Genomic DNA, 21,983 nt, shown 5'->3' with positions numbered 1-21,983 from the left:
GTGCGGGAATCGCAGGTCTGCATGGACTTGGTGGGCTGAAGGGTCTGTTTCCGCACTGTATCTGTAAACTAAACTAAACTAAACTACTTTTCCCAAGACCACAAGAGTTGTGAATGCAACAAAGTCCATCACACTAAACCAGCCTCCCACTTAGGACTTAATCACTGCCTGCGGAACCATATAAAAGCTTGAAAGCACGTACCACCAAGTTCAAGAACAGCTTCTTCCCTGCTGTTATCAGACTCTTGAACTGACCACTCGGAAATTAAGGATGTAATGACAATCTCTCAACATACCTTGCTGAGGACATCGCACTTTTTTTTATCTGCACTTTCTCTGTGGCTATAACACTATTTTTAATTCTGCTTCCTTTCTCTTTTAGCACTGCTTGTTGTACTTGTGATTAGTTTGATTGTGGCCATGTCTGGGTATGATTTACTTACATGACCTGTTAAGCAAGGTATTTCACTGTATCTTGGTACATGTGACAATAATAGACCAACATTAATGTCAATACGCAGGAGCACAAAAGATCTAAACTTGCCTACTGTACATTACATGCAAATCCAGTGGAGACATGCTGGTAAATTGATTGATTGATTCAAAGATACAGCTACTAATCTCTATAATTCCTTCCTGTACTCATTCTTTTCATTGTTCAACCCACAATGTTAGAATCATCTGCAAACTTCTAAATGGATGGGGAGCAGAATTTGTCCATGCAGTCATGTGTATGGGGAATATTGTAAGAGGCTGAGAATACATCCTTGTGGGGCATTGGCATAGTGAAGCACTGGAGGACATTTTGTCGCCTATGGTTAGCGATTGTGGTCCATGGGTCCAGAACTCAAGAATCCAGTTCATGAAAAATACACATAATTGCCACAGAAGGGTGTGGAGGTCGTCAATTGATGTTTTTAAGGCAGAGACAAATAAATTATTGATTAATACGGGAGTCGAGTGTTATGGGGAGAAGGCAAGAGAATGAGGTTAGGCGGGAGAGATAGATACATGGCGGAGTAGACTTGAGGGACTGAATGGCCTAATTTTGCTCCTACGACTTATGAACATGAACTTATTATTGGATTGTTCCTTCCTAAGTCTTGTTTCAGCTTAAGTTTTTGGGAAACTAATGTTGTACCTTGGTTACTTCAGCCATTCCCAGTGACACAACAATAAGTAGCTAGGAATTCAGGACTGCAACATTCAGGTTCTAAACTACAAGTTAGAAGTGTGAGTCGTCTATTTGTAAAGAAAGGATAAATAATGCTGTGTAGATTGTTGCAGAAAATATTATTTATATTACATGAGAACTTACATTTCCTCAAGCTTCTGGCAATTGTGAAAACTTGGTAATATATGAATTTGGTTGTATGATAATTCCCTGTAAAAGAGAGAAAAAAATAATTATTATTTATTTAATTCTGATTGGCAAAGAATGCTGTGTACAAGTTATAGTGAATTTCAAAATCGTCCTGAGAAATAAGCAAAATAAGTATAGGTTTTGCAACCAAGAGGTCATGTAATTTGCACAGAGAAGGAGGGAATGGGGGAGGAATTTTTAGGACCAGAAACTACAATTATGTGGTGTATGCGAGTCCATGGGTAGTCGCGGCCATCCCTCGAGGTTGAGGATGACGACGTTCTGTTGTTTTTATGGACTCTCAGGTGGCTTACGAGTCCAATCCTGGCTTTGAAAGTTCTTCGACATTCAGGACAGGTAATTCCATATGGCAGATTGGGCTTTAGTTATTGCTGCCTCTCTTTCCGTTTTCTTCTCTTTTCTTCTAATTCTTCTCATCTCTTGGCTTTGAAGGTCGCCATTCCTTCTTGGATGATGTTTCGCCAGAGTTTCCTGTCCTTGGCATTGGTTTCCCAATTGTCGATGTCGATTGCACATTTCTTCATGCTGGCTTTTAAGGCATCTTTGAATCTCTTCTTTTGTCTGCCTCTTTTCCGGTTTGCCTTCTTTAAGCTGGGAGAAGAAGGTTTTGCCATGGTAGACACTCATCTTCCATCCGAACAACATGACCGACCCATCTTAGTTGGTTCTTGATGACAAAGGCTTTGATGCTAGATGTTTTCGCTTCGTTCAGCATGCTGACGTTGGTTCTTCTGTCTTCCCAACTGATATTTAAGCTGCTTCGAAGACATAATTGGCGGAACTTTTCAAGTGTTTTCAGATGGCTTCGGTATGGTGTCCAGGTATCTGATGCATACAGGAGCATTGGATTCACCACTGCCTTGTACACAAACATTTTGGTGTCTGTTCGGATAGTAATGAATAGTAATTAGCTAATAACAGGGACTTAGAATAACTGGTCTAAATTTGCAGGGAGCACCTAATTTAAGAAAGATAGACAGAAAGTGCGGGAGTAACTCAGCGGGTCAGGCAGCATCTCTGGATAAAAAGGATGGGTGAGGTTTCGGGTCGGTCCCAACACACATCCTTTTTCTCCAGAGATGCTGCCTGACCCGCTGAGTTACTCCCGCACTTTCTGTCTATTGTTTGGTATAAACCAGCATCCACATTTCTTTGGATCTACATAATTTAAGAATAGGTGCGGACAAACTAGAAATTTTAATTAGATTTTTGAAGAACGATTGGGTGCGGTGCTGGGGAGGCACAGTGGCACGGGGCGAGAGATGCTGCTTTACAGCACCAGAGACCCGGGTTCAATCCTGACTACTGGTGCTGTCTGTATGGTGTTTGTACGTTCTCCCTGTGACCGTGTGGATTTTCCCTTGTGCTCCTTTTCCTCCCACACTCCAAAAACGTGCAGGTTTGTAGGTTAATTGGCTTCAGTATAATTGTAAATGGTCCCTAGTGTGTAGGATAGCGCTAGTGTAGGGGGTGAATGGTGGTCGGCACAAACTCAGTGGACCGATGGGCCTGATTCTGTGCTGTATCTCCAAGGTCTAAACTCTACAGTAATGTCTAAAATTGGTTTATTTTGGAGATCAGTTCATATGACCAATTGATTTGAAACCCCCATTGCTACATAATTTAATTAAAATTAATTAATTTAGATGAATAAACACTATCCCTGTCAATGGAAGTCGATGGAGATTAGGACGATTAGAAATTAATAGTGATCCATGTTGATTTACACATAATATCAACTGAAATTTTATCCCAGTGAACACTTTGAAAAACTTCCATCAAAGTACACTCAGTCAGCCTTGGCCTACACGATCTCTCGGTTGCCAAACATTTCCCATTCTCACACTAACCTTTCTACCCTGGGCCTCCTCCACTTTCAGAGTGAGGCCACGTGCAAATTGGAGGAACAGCACCTCATATTTTACTTGGGCGGCTTACAACCCAGCGGTATGAATTTTGATTTCTCTAGTTTCAAGTAACCCGTGCATTCCTTTTCTCTCCATCCTTCCCCTACCTTAGTCGCCCTGCTAGTTTTACTGTTCGTATACCCTCGCCATCTCCTCCTCCACAGCCAACAATGGACCATTGTGGGCTCCTGGGTCATTGGTGTCGGCCCTGATTTGTTCTGTACCTTTTCATACCTCTAGTTTCCCTCTCCCCTGACTCTCAGTCTGAAGATAAAACTTGACCCAAAACGTCACATATTCCTTTTCTTGCGAGATGCTGCCTGGCCCACTGTGTTACTCCTGCATTTTGTGCCTATCTTCGAGGGAAAAGTAATACAGATTTGGATACATCAGGGTTCAGTGGCTCAGATTCTAAATTACATACACAATGTCCAGCCAGGTTTGGCACGGAAACCCCCCTCATACTTTCAGACACAGTGTGGGCCTTTGTAACGGAGGTTCATAAACCTTACATGACATAGTTCATACCCTTATATCCCAACAGTACGGGTGTCAGTTATGGGGAGAAGGCATGAGAACGGGATTAAGAGGGAGAGAGAGATCAGCCATGATTGAATGGCAGAGTAGACTTGATGGGCCGAATGGCCTAATCTTTCTTGTATCACTTGTGATCTTATGATTTTACCCCATGATTGAAACTTGTCCTAGTGACACAGTTATCTGGATTTTGACTGTCGCCTGAAGTCATCTGTATGAAATGCCTTTGAAAGATTTTGGTCATTAAAGGCATTGTAAGGGCAGACTTGGGCATGTTAATTATTCATTGTGAAGTGCAGCTTAATGCTATTTATAAAACTGCTAGGATTTTCACAGCAAGTAGAAATTGATGTAAAACACTCAGACAACTGACAAATAGTTGCTGTCTAAGAAAAATATCCATGCTGAGAGTTACCATATTAAAGCAGATAGACACAAAAATGGTGGAGTAACTCAGTGGGACAGGCAGCATCTCTGGAGAGAAGGAATGGGTGATGTTTCAGGGCGAGACTCTACTTCAGACTCAAAGCAGTGTCGGCGATAATATACTTCAACTTGTATCAGTATCGTGTGAACTTACCGAATATTTCCCTTTGTCAATGTACATATCAATGTATTACGAAAGAAAAGTCAAGTAAAGGGGAACTATTTACTTCCTGCCACCAGATTTAAAAAGAAAATATTTGACATACTAATATAATCTAATCACACGGTTTTAGCTTGCAGGTATTTCAGTCTCTTGATAATCTAAGCTTGATGACCTTCAGCTCCAGTCTTTCATGCAGATGAATGACATGCACAAGTTTTCTTTCAGCGACTTTATGAGCGAAATTGGCAAGCACGCTGTCCAGTGTGGAAGCAAGATGCAGAACAAGCGCCAGAAGACATTCCTGTTGCGTTATGACCACAACGAGTTGGCCGTTCTCAGGGCTGCTGCACTACGACAAAAATTTAAAGTAACATAGGCTCTTCTTTTTCATTAAAACACAAAGTTCTGTGGGAACTCTGCAAGTCAGGCAGCATCTGTGGAGAGTCGTACAGTAATAGTGTCATGCAGCCCTTTGGTCCAACTTGCCCACGCCGAACAACATGCCCCGTTTACATTAATCCCACCTCCCTGCGCATGGCCCATAACCCTCTAACCCTATCCTGTCCATGTACCTGTCCAAATGTCACTTAAATGTTCTGATAGTACCTGCCTCAATCACCCCCTCCAGCAGCTCATTCCATATACCCACCACCCTTTGTGTAAAAAAGTTGCCCCACAGATTTCTATTAAATCTTTCTCCCCTCGCCTTAAACCTATGTCCTCTGGTTTTCGATTCCCATAATCTGGGCAAAAGACTGTGTATTTACCCGATCTATTCCTTTCATGATCTTGTTAACCTCTATGAGATAACCCCCTCATCCTCCTGAATGCCAGGGAATAAAGTCCTAGCCTGCCCAACCTCTCCCAATAGCTCAGGCCCTCGAGTCCTGGCAACATTCTGGAGAGAATGGACACATGTTGTTTTGGGTTGGGACTCTTCTTCAGATCTTTGCTTTTGGCTGAAGAAACAAGGAACTGCAGCTGCTGGATTACACAAAAGGACACAAAGTGCTGGAGTAAGTCAGCGTGTCAGGCAATATCTCTGGAGAACATGGATAGGTGAGGTTTGGAGTCAGAGCTGAAATGTCACATATCCATGTTCTCCAGATAGACTGCCTGACTTGTTGAGTTTGTCCAACACTTTGTACTTTCGTAAACCAGCATCTGCAGTTCCTTGTGCCTAAACAAACATGTTTACCGTGCTTACAATCACTGGAATAGTCACTAAGATGCATTGTCACCACATCAATAGAACTGGTGTGAACATTATACATGCTACTTGCTTTCAATGTTCTGACAGCTGTTTATCTGATGTATTAGCTTGAGACTTCTCCTTTCAAACAACATGAGGTTCTCACTCGGATGAGGAATACCTATCATATTTGTTGATATTAAAGGCTTTGAATGTGCAAATAGTGATACCATATTAGATGCACATATTGAGAAAATAATATTGCAGATAAAGGCATCTTTATCACTCCACATTGTAAAGAAACTAATCATATTTCAAGTAGTGTAGTTATTAGGGGGCTGCTGCCCTCTTTGTTAATTGGCCCATGACTTTGGGTAATACACTACTCTAAAATTTAAAGATTTTTCATTGTAATTGTTTGGGCAGATTCTTATTGTTTTCTGAAAGAAAAATGATGATTACAGCGTCAACTAAAGGTTACTCCATGGAGCACATGCAACCCCTGCATTCATGTCAGTATGCTTGATGAGGCTTTCATATCACATTACAAATCAAATGGTTCATTCCAAATCCTATGTCGACGTTTCATGTTTGTTTAGATCTCTCTTGATTGATATTATACACTAAAATAAAAGCCCATACATTTTCATTTCCCTTTTATCCATTATGCACATAACAACAAAGTGTTTGTACCTGCCTCCCTTTCATTAAATATGAAACTACACCCTAAATTTGTTTGAAGGGATCTCTTACATCACATGTAAAACAGGGCTGCACTGTGGCGCAGCGGTAGAGTTGCTGCCTCTCTTTGCCACAGACTCAGTTTCGATCCTGACTATGGGTGCTGTATGGACTTTGTACGTCCTTCCTGCGACTGCATGAGTTTTCTCCGAGTGCTCCACTTTCTTCCCACATTCCAACGACATGCAGGTTTGTAGGTTAATTGGCTGCTGTAAATTGTCCCAAGGATATAGGATAGAGCTAATGCATAGGTGATCATTGGTCAGTGTGGACTCAGTGGGCCGAAGGGACTGTTTCCACTCTGTATCTCTTAACTAAACTTAACACATAATGCTGTATTATTGGTTGGTTTGTAGTCATTCCATTATCTGCTGATAGATTGGTAATGAATGTCAATGTCAATAATGTGGGCCTATTCACATTTAAAATTCAAAAGATAAAGCCTGCATTAACTCAAAGGATTTAAGTTGTATAATGTGAAAGCATGTTGTGGTATTTTTCTCAAAGTGGAGTTTTAAGACAAGCATTCCAAGAAACTGACAAATATAAAGAAGGGCCCAGACCTAAAATGTCACCTATTCATGTTCTCCAGGGTTGCTGACTGACCAATTGAGTTACTCCAGCACTTTTTTATGAAAACCAGTATCTGCAGTTCCTTGTTTCTACATTACAGAAAACCATTTAACATATTTATATTACCCAATGTATAACCAATACAAATACAAAGTTATTTTGAGTGTAACTACAAGTGAGATATGATCTATGATTAACTCTTGAACACTAAACCCTGAGTCTGTAGGAATATATCAATGATTCACTTGTAACCCTTTTATGGAGATCTTCTGTTCATATTTAACAAGATATTCAATATACAGTACATCATACGGATAGAAAAATGGGCACGGAATATGGTTTATAATCTGAGTTTTCAATTACATTCATACTGCTGAGGAGGTCTAAAGTCTCTCGATGAGCCTATTCTGGTTAACCATTCAGAAGGATAATATTTTTGGTTTAGCTTGTCACTTGTACCAAGGTATAGTGAATAGCTTTTTTGTTGCCTGCTATCCCATCAGCATAAAGACCATACATGATTACAATCAAGTCGTTCACAGTGTGTAGATAAAGGGGATCAAGCAAATAATTTTAGTGGAAGATAAAGTCTGATTGAAGATACTCTGAGGGCCTCCAATGAGGTACAGTGGATGGTTTAGTTTAATTTAGTTTAGTTTAGTATAGTTTAGAGATGCAGTGCCCTTTGGCCCAACAAGTCTTTGCCCAACCAGAGATCCAAGTACACTAGCACTATCCTACAGACTACGGACAATTTACAATTTTTACTAAAACCAAATTAACCTACAAACCATGACATTTTTAAGTACGTTACATGCAACGTAATGTTTAGTCTTGAGACTCTAGAGATACATTGCAGAAACAGGCCCTTCGGCCCACCAATTCTGCTCGGACCAACGATCATCCTGTACACTAATGCTATCTTACACACTAGGGACAATTTACAATTTTACCAGAATCAATTAACCCACAAACCTGTATATCATTGAAGTGTGGGGGGAAACACCCGGGGAAAACTCACGTCATTACAGGGAGAAAGTACAAACTCCTTACAGACAGCACCCGTAGTCAGGATCGAACCTGGGTCTCTGGCGCTGTAAGGCAGCAACTCTACAGTTGCGCCACCATGATGCCTGGTGTAAGGCCAGGCACTTAGATATGACAAACTGCATGTTATACTTTATTAAGATGAAACTTGGGTTTCATGACATCTTAAGAACAAGCAAAAACTTAAATGATTCTTGAAATCATCGGTCAGTTCAGTTTCTGATTTATTTTTACACAGGAATGCCGAAGCACTTCACTGAAAGTCAGTGAGGAATTCACTTGTAAACTGTACTCACAACACTCGCAGATTTGGGAGTTGTTGGCAGAGTCCCCTGGGAAGTGAGGTGATTCCAGCTCGTGTCAGGGTCCTGATCAGAAGCAGAAAATTTATGCCATTATTTGGAGGAAGGCATGCGAGAAGTTCTTCAGTACATGACCTTTATTTTTACTGACAGAACTGACAATGTAATGGATAATTTGCGATGAATGAATGGCATCAAAAGAAAAGAGTAATAATTGCAGCAAAATGGTGCCTGCTGTTCATTCACAATCTACGTTTGATAAACATAAATTTGCTACCCACAGTATTTCCAGGCTGGTTGTTCCTTTAAGGTCCGGGAATTCCTTTATTTCATTTGCTCCATTTAGTGACCTGGAATTGACAGTGAAAACCCATTACTTTCTTCATGCATTACTTAAAAGAAAAAAATCTGACATAACACTGCAGATTGCAATTATTGCCCCGTCCCAACAACTAATTATACTATCCCATCCATGTGTTTGAAATATATCCATTTATTTTCATAATTCTAAAGTTGTTGTGGAAAATGTATGGTCAATTTGTCTTTCAAATTAATTTTGTATTTTGAATATTTCAATAATCCATTTGATTTGGTTAGAGTCTTGCAACCTTTTCGGGTTTTATGAATATTTTGTATCCTTTTGTTCTGCAGTTCAGTGTTATAAATTTATACCAATTCATCTTGTGCATATAAACCAGAATGGCCGATTCAAACATCCACACATTTATTCATGTGCTATGTTTATAATTTTGCAATTGATTTCCCCTACCACTGGAAGTTGCGTTCATGTGATAACAGTATAGAAATCTGCCTTTGTCAGCATACACGTCCTGTGCAAGTTTGTGGCATAAACAATTGTACTTGATCGATTGAATTGGTTAAAAGATACAGCAGGGAAACAGGTCCTTTGGCCCGCCAAGTCTATGCCGACCATCGATCATTCGTACACTAGGACTACATTATCTCACGTTCACATCGATGGCACTCAGGGCAATTAACCTAAAAACCTGCACGTCAGTGCAATGTGGATTGAAATCGAAGCACCCAGAGAAAACCCACTGGGAGAATGTGAAACTCCACACAGACAGCACCCGTAGTCAGAATCAAACCTGGGTCTCTGGCACTGTGAGGCAGCAGCTCTACTGCTGCGCCACTGTGCCGCCCTTGTAAGCTGCACACTAACACCACAGCACCACATCCGAAGGCAAACTACTCCATTAGGGCGATGCTAAGCCTAATATGAGTAATTTACTTATCCTTGATTTTTATTCTAACCCCACAAAGTATATCTGACAAAAAATTCAAAAGCACTTGTTGAGCATTGCACCTTTTTCGAAAACATTCACCAAATCTGATTTCCAATCCAAGTCCAACTCAAGGGATATTTTTAAGGCAAAGATAGAGAGATTTTTGATTGGTATGCGGGTCAGGGGTTACGGGGAGAAGTCAGGGGAATGGGGTTGAGAGGGAAAGATAGATCAACCATGATTGATTGGCGGAGTAGACTTGATGAGCCGAATGGCCTAATTCAGCTCCTATGACATGAACTTATGAAGAAGATGTAGATGTCTGAAAACAGTGATGACCAGGTTGAAGAATAGCTTCTTCCCAACAACCATAAGGGTCTCAACCCGAAAAGTCACCTATTTCCTTTGCTCCATAGATGCTTCCCGCTGAGTTTCTCCAGCAATTTTGGCTGTGTGGAGTTTGTACATTCTCCCTGTGACCGCATGTATTTTCTACGCGTTTTCTCCCACAGTCCAACGATGTGCGGGTTTGTAGGTTAATTGGCTTTGGCAAATTGTAAACTTGTATGTGTGTGTAGGTTAGTGTGTATGTTAGTGTATGGGGCGATCGCCGGTTGGTGCGAAGGGCCTGTTTCCGTGCTGTATCTCTAAATGTCCAAAGTCTAACAGGTTCCACTGGAAACGCTCCAATAACTCGGATTCATTGCACTCAGATTGGGAGTCAAGCATTCAATTACATAAGCTACTGGGCTAGCAACCTGTGAACATTGGAAAGTGAAGATGTAATTCAGCTCATACTTACAAGGTGTGAAGCTTTGGCAGATACTGAAAGGCTGATTTCCCCACAAACTGGATCGGGTTATCATAAAAATGACTAAAAAGGAAGTAAATTGTTTAGATAAGCTTTCATACAACATCAATCAGTGTCAAAGCTCACATCTGCTATGCTGATGTGAACTGAGTGTAGAATCAGCTTCAATAACAAAATGTAGTTGCCTGTAGAATTAATTGAAACCAGCCTTACAATCAGACAAGGGACCCATATGGTTTATTTAGTTGTTTGAACAGATGATGGAGGACAATTTTCTTTACCTTCTACTAACATTTGTGTACAGTCCTAAGAAGTAGACTTTGGATGGCATCTGCTCCCCAGTGATTAGCTATCTATTGCTTCTTTCTAAGCGCTAAGTTGAAAACAAATTACATTGATATTTGTATAAAATAGTTCGGAACGGGCTGTGAAAGGCTCTTGACTGAGTTACAATGGATGAATGATTTATATATATTATAACCCAACTGAATCAATTGATATTAAATAATTAACAACGTAGTATTGTTCAGATCACATAGAAGTATAATTCTTAGGTGTGAAGGGCTAATTCTGCCAAGAAAAATAAATAAAGGATATTCCTTTGAAGTGTGCTACACCCACACTCTACCAAATGCAAACATAAATCTGCTAATTGTTGATCCATGAACTTACCCCTCTATAGGGAGCAGATTCTAATGCCAATAACAAATTTTAAACAGCTAAGCAATAGAAATATTCTCCAGCAAAAGTAATTTTCTGGACCACTATGTGCTTTTATATATTTTAAGTTCCATTCAAGATACTGGAGCACAAAAGTCTTGACTGACCTTCCAATGCAGTGCTGAGGAGGTGGTAATGAAGAAATACAATCAGTGAAACTAGTAGGACATTTAGGGACGAAGAGAGAGGGAATACAAGGGTTACTAGAAAAAACAAAACTAGGTTTGTAAGCTGCCCAAGCTAAATATGAGGTTCTGTTCCTCCCATTTGCGTTGGGTCTCACTCTGGCAGTGGAGGAGGCTCAGGCCAAAAAGGTCAGTATGGGGATGGGAAGGGGAGTTAAAATGTTTGGCAACTGGGAGATTGCGTAGGTCAAGGCGGAGTGATCATCCCTGATCATTTTTCTTCCCTAATACAAAAGACACACTGAGACAGAATAAATAACGGTGAACAGGAGACATTTAAACTTACATTGTTTGAAGTAATGGATTTCCAACAAAAGCTTTTTCTGGGATTGTTTTGATATTGTTGTTATGGAATCCCCTATTGTACAATCAGAAATACATCTTATGAGTTAAATCAGCCATGCGAATATAGAAATTATATTACCATAGCAAATATCAACTGCAGTTCTCCCTTTAAAGAATTGTTTGCCGAGGATACATCCCTTGTTTTTTAATCCTTTAGTTAACATCTACAAATCATATTATCAGATTACAATTAGATTTGTTGATTTTGTTTCAAAGATACAACATGGAAACAGGTCCTTCGGCCCACCGAGTCCTCAGCAACCATCGAATACCCGTTGATATTAATTCTATGTTATCTCACTTTCATGTCCGCTCCCTTCATACGAGGGGCGATTTACAGAGGCTAATTAACCTACAACCCGCTCATCTTTGGGAAGTGGGAGGAAACTGGAGCATCCAAAGGAAACCCAGGCAGTCACAGAGAGAACATGTAAACTCCACATTAACAGCGCCAACATCAGGATTGATACCGGGTCTTTGATGCAGTGAGGAAGCAGCTCCATCAGCTGCGCCACTGTGCCATCTCGACACAGTATCTGTAAGACCTTGCTGTGAACAAATTGGCAGTAATTCTTTATGTACAATACCAGCTACAGATCAGAGGTCATTAAATACCTAGCTATGAAGCCCTTTGAAATATTGTAATGTTATGAAAGGCACAATAGAAATGCACATTTTTCTATCTCTCTTCCAAAAGTTGCATTTTATACTTTTTCAGAAGATTCAATTCATTTCCCTTGAAGGAAAGTTTAGAGGTACAGTGTGGAAAAAGGCCTTTCGGCCCACTGAGTACACACTGACCAACAATCACCCCATACATCAGTTCTATCCGAAACGCTAGGGATTATTTACAGATGCCTATTATCCCTCAAAGCTGCATGACCAACAATCACCCCCCAACACATACAGTTCTAATCCGAAACGCTAGGGGTAATATGATTATTTACAGATGCCTATTGGATCCCCCAGTCAAAGCTGGGGGCAGGTTATGGAATTTAGAATAAATTGGATAGGAAACAAGGGAGCAGGGTTATGGTACGAGTCCACCAGGTTGGAAGATTAGCTTCTTCCCATGGACTTGTAGGGCCAACCATCAGACTACACATATGGTTACACAATACTAACCTCAACAATGAACTGTCTTTGGTAGCACTAAGGAATTTGGGCTTCTTTGCACGAGCAATGGAGTTATTAATTTATAGAAATTTTGCTTATTATATATTATCTGTGTATTGTGGACATCCGGAGATAATCCTCGCAGTCAGAGGGAGAACGTACAAACTCCTTACAGGCAGCAACACTAGTCGGGGTCGAACCCTGGTCTCTGACGCTGTAAGGCAGCAACTCTATCACTGCTCCACCGTGCTGCACAGTGTGCTGAGAAATTCAGTCACAAAATTATGTAACTCCTCTTGCAGTTGGTTCTTTAGAAAATTGTTGAAAATAATTAAATCATGATTTTGAAAGCATGTCTATCATTGGGCATTCACTATCCAACAACGTTTTCATAAGCCTTCTGACTCAAACAAGTTAGTCCACACTCGCTTAGAACCCTTTAATACTATTTATTCACTGGTTCTCCTTCAAAGCTTCACAATATCAATAATATTCCTGACCTTTTGAATGGACAGTTGGGAAATTTGACCACCTAACCCATTCAAAACAGTGACAGGAGCTTAGTCCGTATCTGATCTCAAAGAATTTCTCCCAAATTAGTGAAAAACTCCCTCAGTATCTGTTTAGAGGAAGCCAAATATTTGAATCCATATCCTTTTGGTCTTGGAGATTGGTGGTAATATCATTTTTATGTGATTTATTTTGTAACCGAATACTTAACTTAATTGGTAGACAGATTCCACAGTACATGGACAAAGATCACAATTTTTACTGCATATCAAAGTTTTATGCATTATCTTTCCAAATGGGTTTACGGCGACCTAATTCGCAAGTTTAGAAGAGTTTTCCCCTCGACTCATACTCGCAGCATGGTTGACACGAGGTCCTAGGAGGTTTTTGTAACTCTCCTTCATGCTCAAGAGTAGTCCCCGCGTACTCGAGGCTTCAGCTAGGTCATGGCGTTTTTTTCAACATGCTGAAAAATGCTTGCAGGTAAACAAGGTCGCCATGGATTTTTTTTACTCGTAGGTTTAGTCAATGCAGGTCATAGTAGGTTGTAATGCTATCATAGGTAATTGAAGGCAATCGAAGGTAAAGCTCGTTGAGAAAAAAAAGGTAAGTAAGCCTACCAGTAATGTTAAATCTTTTCTCCCGTTCTCTCCCCACCCTCTCCGCGCTCTCTAAAGGACTTACCTAACTGTACCAGTCGTCTTTTACCTTCCTGTTCATCGCAGGTGTGAATTTCAGACACGCTCCCCCACTTTCCCTGGCCCCCGTCTTTGCGATGTGTTTGTGTGTGTGCGTGTGTGCAAATGGTCGATCCGGCTCGCGGTTTCATCGTTGACGGTCGATCCAGCTCGAGGTTTTTCAGGCGTGTGCCCTCGAGCTTGAAGGTCGAAGACAGTCGCTGAAAAGTCGCATTAGTGGGACAGGCCCTTTAACATGGGGGCGGCACAGTGGCACAGCGATAGACCCGGGTTCAATCATGACGATGGGTACTGGCTGTACAGAGTTTGTACGTTCTCCCTGTGACTGCCTGTTTTTTCTCCTGGTGTTCCAGTTTCCTCCCACACTCCAAAGACGTACAGGTTTGTAGGTTAATTGGCTTCAGTAAAATTGTAAATTGCCCTTAGTGTGTAGGATAGTGCGAGTGTACAGGGTGATTGCTGGTCGGCGCAATGGATTTGTGAGTCTTGGGCCTTTGGAAGTGAATTACCTTTCAGACATATGTTTCTTGTTCAGAGTGTAAAACTTTGTAGCCCAATATCCCGTATTGCAGGGCTCGTAAATTGGCAGTTCTTAGGACTAGCTGCGTTACTAGGAGCAAGATTTGCCCTTGAATGGCAGTGTGGTGGGAATGTGAGCCAAACCTTCCTTTGATGAGCAATATTGAACATCCCAGGCAAGAACTGTAGATGTCATTATCCTAACTAAAATAAATAATTTACAGATGTTGAGTGGTATTATCTTGGACACATCTGGCATGTCGAAGGATTTGCTGATTTACGATCATAGAGCATCGAACAAAGAACAGTACAGCACAGGAATGGGCCCTTCAGCCCACAACATTTGTGCTGTGACGAGGCCAAGTTAAATTGATCTCATCTGCCTGTACATTATCCATATCCCTCTATTCCCTGCATTTCCATGGGCCTATTTCAAAAGCCTCTTAAACACCACTATTGCACCTGGTTTCACCACTATCCCTGGCAAAGTGTTCTAGGATTGTGCCATTTCTCTCTATGTAAAAAAATTGCCCCACACATCTCCATTAAACTTCTCCCCCCTCACCTCACAGCTATGCTCTCTAGTGTTTGCTATTTCCAACCGATGAAAAATATTCTGACTGTGGGCCCTATCTATCCATCTCAGAATTTTATATACTTCTATCAAGTCTCCCCTCAACCTCCGACCTTCCAGAGAAAATAATCCAAATCTATCCTTCTCCCTGTAGCTGAAACCCTCTAATCCAGGCAGCAATCTGGTAAACCTCCACTGCACTCTCCCCAAAGCCTCCATATCATTCCTCTAATGGGGCGACCAGAATTGCATGCAATACTCCAAATGTGGCCTAATCAGAGTCCTATGGAGCTGCATCATGACTATCTGACCCTTATATTCAATGCCCCCAGCTATGAAGGCAAGCATACCATACACCTAATTAATAGACAGATTCCACAGTACATGGACAGAGATCACAATTTTCAATGCATATCAGTTTTATGCATTATCTTTCCAAATGATTTAACATTATGTGCATGTAACCTACTGAGCAAAATTTCCTCTTAGATGATCAAACACTTTTAAGTGCTCAGTGTAAATCGGGCTTGAAATATGTTGGGTTAGAATTCTTCCTTTTTGAAACCAAACCACAAAGCAACATGATGTGGGAACCATTTTGGAGCAAGTTTTCTGGGCAATATGTTACATGTCACGCTCAATGGATTTGTGGGTCTTGGGCCTTTGGAAGTGAACCACATATAAGACATATGTTTCTTGTAAAACTTTGTAGCCTACTATTGTGCATTGCAGGGCTCTTAAATCTGCAGTTCTTAGAACTAGCTCTACTGCTTTGAGCAAGATCTTCCCTTGAATGGCAGTGTGGTGGGAATGAGAGCCAAACCTCTCTATGATGAGCAATAATGAGCATCCCTGGCAAGAACTGTAGATGTCATTATCCCAACTAAAATAAATAATTTACAGATATTAAGAGGGGCGATCTAAGGCACATCCGGCATGTTGCAGGAATTGTTGAATCAAGGTTGTTGTGCCCTGTAAGTAACACAGGGATAGTTGGTCTTCTGGTTAACTGCATGAGCAGTTGAGATCTGTGGAATTTGCAACTGTGAATGCAGAGGAGGGCAGAGCATTGTTTGTGGAAATATTACTAATTTTTCGCCGTGTGCCTTTTACTAAATAAATTGACACTGAGAGAAATAATCGATTGTCAAAAAGTTTGCATAATGAGTCTCCCTGTCTGGTGCAAGTGTTCTTTGGTGCTATGATTCTAAAATTTAACTGCACATGCAAAATGCCTAACACAGTTATGTTTCTAGGTGACGAGTGTCTTTTAAATACTGTGCCACTAAGTTGTATGAAGACATAAGGACTCTTCATTTTGGTCCGAAATGTCGGACGAATCTTAGTTCATTATTGTCACGTGTACCAAGATTACAGTAAGAAGCTTTGTTTTGCATGTTATCCAGTTAAACCATACTATGAGAACAATCATACACAAGTTAGAGAGTGGAACGATAGTTGTTAAGTAGAGTAGATCTTCGTAAGGGACAGAATGCAAAGAGTCACCATGCTCTGGCACTATCTTGCAACTTTCAAGTCTCAAGTCACTGAAAATATTAAGTCTGATCTTGGCCTAATTTCTTATTTTCTCACTTGCAGTGTTCATAGATCCATCAAGTCTGCTTCTCCATTCAATCATGGCTGATCTATCTTTCAACCTCATTCTCGTGCCTCCACCCCAACTCCTATGACACCATTAGTAATCAGGAACCTGTCGATCTCTGCTTTAAAAATATCCAATGAGCTGGCCTCCACAGCCGTTTGTGACAATAAATTCCACTGATTCACCACCCACTGGCTAAAGAAATACCTCCTCATCTCCATTCTAAAGGTATGTCCTTTTATTCTGAGGAAGTGCCCTCTGGTCCTAGACTCTCCCACTAGTGGAAATATCCTCTCCACATCCACTCTATCTAGGCCTTTCATTATTCAGTAGGTTTCAATGAGATTGCCCCTCATCCTTCTAAACTACAGCGAGTACAGGCCCAGAGCCTTCAAACGCTTCTCATGCGTTAATCCCATCACCCCCTGAATCATTATCGTAAACATTGTTAATTTTAGTGTCAATTGTCCTTGATATTTTGCATAGTGGGTGGATATCTTGTGAGGAATTTGCATGCTTTTTGATCCACTTTCTTGGAAATGCACAAACCCATTTGATTTTTTTTGGCAATATCACAAAGACTCAGCACTTGCTTCAGTCAGTGACACAATTATTGCTAACTTTTATAGCAGAATTCCAAAATCAAGTTTTTGTTTTCATTATAATTGATTAATTGATACTCACAGTTCCTGAAGCTTGCTTAGAGTTCTGATGGCTATCGGAAATTCATCCAAGTCATTATAATTCAGGTCTCTGGTTAAAACAAAATGGGAGATTCCTTATTGATGACATTTTGTGTTCTGTACAGTTAACTGGCATTAATGGGGTCTCTGAAGTAATGTTCTAATCAAAATTGTTTGACACACATCGTACATTTCATTTAGCCGTAGTGATAATAGTGTCTATTAAGTACTAGTTTCATCTGCTGATGTACAATACAGTAACCCTTCTACAAAATAATCCAATCAGTATTTCTTAGTCTGTCAAACAGTCCAGATACCCTTGAATCCTATCAGTAAATCTGTTAACAGGCTCTTTGGCCCAATATGCCCATGCCAACAAAGATGCCACATCTACATTAGTCCCACCTGCTTGTGCTTGGCCCATATACCTCTAAACCTTTCCTATCCATGCACCTGTCCAAATGTCTTTTGAATGTTGTTCTAGTACCTGCCTCAATTACCTCCTGCAGCAGCTCATTCCATATACCCACCACCATCAGTGTGAAAATGTTTACCCCTCTCACCTTAAACGTATGTCCACTAGTTCTTGATTCCTCAAATTTGGGTAAAGGACTCATTCACCCTGTCTATCCCACTCATGATTTTGTACACCTCCATAAAACCACCCCTCAGGCTTCTGCACCCCAAGGAATTAAGTTTGAGCCTGCCCAACCTCTCCTTATAGCTCAGCCCCACGAGTCCTGGCAACTCGTAAATCTTGTAAATCTTCTCTGCACTCTTTCCAGCTTTCTACTTACTAGTTACAAAGACCCTATTGGACTGGAGAACATGGATAGATGACGTTTCAGGTCGAGACCCTTCTTCATCTGAAACGTCATCTATCCATGTTCTCCAGAGTTGCTGCCTCACCTGTTGAATTACCTAGCACTTTACGCCCCTTTGTGTGTTAACCAGCCTCTGCAGCCCTTTTCTACAATAAGATGCAATTGCTTGACTTAAAATGCTAATTAAATAAGGTTTCATCAAAAAATCTAATGACAATTTTTGAACTGACATATCGCAAGAGCCACATTCAGCACTTTTAAGTGCCACAGCCAATTCAGTAAAGCAGCAAATCCCAATGTTCAAACTGAATTTACACCACACGATAAGGTGATATAATAGATAATACACATTATCTTTTAAATGGATAAATGTTGTTATCTACAATTAATCAGCAGCTTTATAAACTATGCATTTATGCAGATGTTATATTATTTTAAAGATAGGTACCAGTTAGCATTCTTGTGTTTTAATGTAAGAGCACATAAAAATAAATATCAGTTTAGCCGTTGCTGCAAATAATAATTTCATTGCCCTGTTTTCGGTACATACACCAAACAATTAAACACTCTTGACTTTCTTGATTGTCTATAAATCGACAATTGCTTGTATATCCCCAAGGTTTCCTTAGCCATAGCATATTTTAACAATAGGGTGGCACAGTAGGGCAGAGCTAGAGTTGCTGCTTTACTGCGCCAGAGACCCGGGTTCGATCCTGACTACTGGTGCTGTAGGTACGGAGTTCATACGTTCTCGCCATGACCGTATGGGTTTTCGCCGGGAGCTCAGGTTTCCACTGACATTCCAAAGGTTTGCAGGTTAATTGGCTTTGGTAAGAATTGTAAATTGTCCCTTGTGTGTAGGATAACACTAGTATACAGGGCTCACTGGTTGTCATGGACTCGATGAGACGAAGGGGCTGTCTCTGTACTATATCTCTAAACTAAACTAAACTAATAGTTTTATAGGTTGTATTTCTACCTTTCTGTAAAATTCCTCCTATTTTACCACATTAGCACATTTAAACAGTTCATGGTTTATAAATTGCAATTCCACCTTTCTATACAATTCCTCCTATTTATTGGAAAGAATTAGCACATTTAAAAATGGTTCACCATGTTGTTTAAAACACTGGAAACTCTTGCTATCCAAATGCAATTTAGTCAACATAGGTTTGTTGAGAACTCCCAGTCATTACCAAATAAAACTATGCAATAAAAATAGATGCAGGGCACATTATTTGTGCATGAAGCTTTGTTAAATTAAATTAAAGAGGCTAGAATTTTGATTTAATCAGCACTCGGAATCTTTGAACCTACACTTTCCTGTCCATAGTTTCTCTTCCCTCTTACCACAAAATTATCCAAACTTTTCTCATCGCAGCAAGAAATGGTCTGTCACAATCAAAACTATAATCACCAGCACGTTATTAATAAATGCGGGAGTCACATCGCTGGTCAAACTGCACATGCTGACACAAACCTTTCTGAAGTGAACATTTTCCAGGCTTGAACTCTCGATTGGTGAAAGTTTGCTTAATTAAGAAAATTACAAGTTTTGCCTGTGATGGAAAACTAAGTGAACAATGCTGTCTAAATAGAGAGCTGAGGGATTTGATTAAAGCCTGAAAATGGCCAAAGAACCCATCAAAGCCAGTAACATTAAAGCCTCACAAATCTTAACAGCAGGACTCTATTAGAATATTGTAGTGTGGGTTCCTTGGCAACGAGCAATCTTGTGACTGACACTGGGGATGATTCTGGGGAACATTTGAGGGAAGTGGTTTGGAACGGTGAAACCATCGGCTGAAGGTTATTTGGTTGGCGTGGGAGGTAACATGATTTGGGAGAAACACAATCAGTGGAAAGAATTAGAGATAAAGAGGGGGAAAAGGTCGTAAGGTGGGAAGATGGAATTCTCTGTCACAGAAGGTAGTTGAGGCCAGTTCATTGGCTATATTTAAGAGGGAGTTAGATGTGGCCTTTGTGGCTAAAGGGATCAGGGGGTATGGAGCGAAGGCAGGTATGGGATACTGAGTTGGATGATCAGCCATGATCATATTGAATGGCGGTGCAGGCTCGAAGGGCCGAATGGCCTACTCCTGCACCTATTTTCTATGTTTCTATGTAAGGCTAGGATGTAAGATATGGGAAGAAATAAGAGAATTCTGCTGCTGGAAGGAGAGAAGAATTAATTGCGTGCTGAGGAGACCACAAACTTCTGAGTTTGCGTTTTGCATTTGGTCTGAGTTGGTGTCCATTGTGGAAGTACTTCTTGTCTCCCTACCCTGTAAAGCAGGGCATTCTCCTTCAATGCTTAAAGCATTCTTCATTGTGGAATTCTCTGCATCAGAGGGCGGTGGAGGCAGGTTCTCTGGATACTTTCAAGAGAGAGCTAGATAGGGCTCTTGAAGATAGCGGAGTCAGTGGATATGGGGTGTAGGCAGGAACGGGGTACTGATTGGGGATGATCAGCCATGATCACATTGAATGGCAGTGCTGGCTTGAAGGGCCAAATGGCCTACTACTGCGTCTATTGTCTATTGTCATATTAGGCACTTCACGTTTAGGCTCTTAGTTCTTCAAATGAACTGAGGGATTATAATTATCTGTTAGGATATGTTCCAAAACAAATTACCAAAGGAAAAGATAAGCATGTTGAACAGGATATGTGATAAGGTATTTACTCAGCTAAACACATTTCTTTCACAGTTAAGACTCCAGCACATTGCTGGTACTGTCTTTTTAATTTTCTTAGAGAATAAAAAAACACCTTTTCAACAAATGTTCTGCAGACAATATTAAAGATGTAATAAAAAGGAACTGCAGATGCTTGTTTAAACCAAAAGTGCTGGGGTAACAGTGGGTCAGGCAGCATCTTTGTAGAAAATGGATAGGTGATGATACGGGTCGGGACCCATCTTCAGTAGTGCTTATCAAATTTGAAAAAAATAAACGATTTAACAGTATTTATATAAAATTGAAAACATTAATAGACCTGCATTGTAGTTGGAAGAAAGAGATGATTTCAGATTTCAGAACAAGTTTCTATTGCAGCCACTCAAATAATTTTGAAGAGATTGATTTCAAATTTTCATTGCATTTTTACTAACTTAAATTTTTGAATAACAATTTCATGTATCAAGGAGCAATGAAAATACATCAAATGTGTGATGCTCCAGGTGCTGAAATTATTACAAAAGATTTGCCAAAGTAGAAAGCTAATCAAAACCCACACTGAGTTGAACAAAACCACATGAAAAAAATAGAGGGACCAATGTACTATGGGTCCAGAGGAAGTTTACAAGAATTATCCCAGGAATGAATGGGTTAACATTTGATGAGTATTTAACGGAACTGGGCCTGTACTCGCTCGGGTTTATAAGGATGAGGGGAGACCTCATTGAAACTTACAGAATAGTGAAAGGCCTGGATATAGTGGATCTGGAGAGGATGTTTCCACTAGTGGAGAGTCTAGGAACAGAGGTCAGCCTAAGAATAAAAGGACATTCTAGGAAGGAGATGAGGAGGATTTATTTTTAGTCAGAGGGTGGTGAATCTGTGGAATTCATGGCACACAAGGCTGTGGAGGCCGTCGGTTGATATTTTTAAGGCAGAGATAGATATATTCTTGATTAGTACGGGTGTCAGGGGGTTATGGGGAGAAGGCAGGAGAGTAGGGTTAAGAGGAGAAGATAGATCAGCCATGATTAAATGGTGGAGGAGACTTGATGGGCCAAGTGGCCTAATTCTGCTCCTATCAAATGAATTTATTTAGTGGTTATTCATCTAATATAATTAAGGGCCTGTCCCACTTGGGAGACTTAATCCGTGAGTTCTTGCGAGTTTACCCTCGACTCAGACTCGCAGCATGGTCAT

General features: G+C 40.5%; 1 protein-coding gene across 1 annotated transcript in view; it reads right to left on the bottom strand.

The window, feature by feature from the left end:
- The window catches only part of LOC129708659 (leucine-rich repeat-containing G-protein coupled receptor 6), a 249,491-nt gene that overhangs the window by 15,992 nt on the left and 211,516 nt on the right, over window positions 1–21,983 (bottom strand). The window contains exons 7-12 of the mRNA XM_055654554.1: window positions 17,285–17,353; window positions 11,522–11,593; window positions 10,322–10,393; window positions 8,554–8,622; window positions 8,267–8,338; window positions 1,319–1,384 (exon numbers count right to left, since the gene is read on the bottom strand). Of these exons, the coding sequence (XP_055510529.1) occupies window positions 1,319–1,384; window positions 8,267–8,338; window positions 8,554–8,622; window positions 10,322–10,393; window positions 11,522–11,593; window positions 17,285–17,353 (420 nt within the window). The remainder of the gene's footprint in view (window positions 1–1,318; window positions 1,385–8,266; window positions 8,339–8,553; window positions 8,623–10,321; window positions 10,394–11,521; window positions 11,594–17,284; window positions 17,354–21,983) is intronic.

Source organism: Leucoraja erinacea, chromosome 24, assembly GCF_028641065.1.
Source record: "Leucoraja erinacea ecotype New England chromosome 24, Leri_hhj_1, whole genome shotgun sequence".
NCBI classification, from domain to species: Eukaryota; Metazoa; Chordata; class Chondrichthyes; order Rajiformes; family Rajidae; genus Leucoraja; species Leucoraja erinaceus.
Note: the sequence above shows the minus strand (reverse complement) of the source record. Positions and strands in the feature narration are given on the sequence as shown.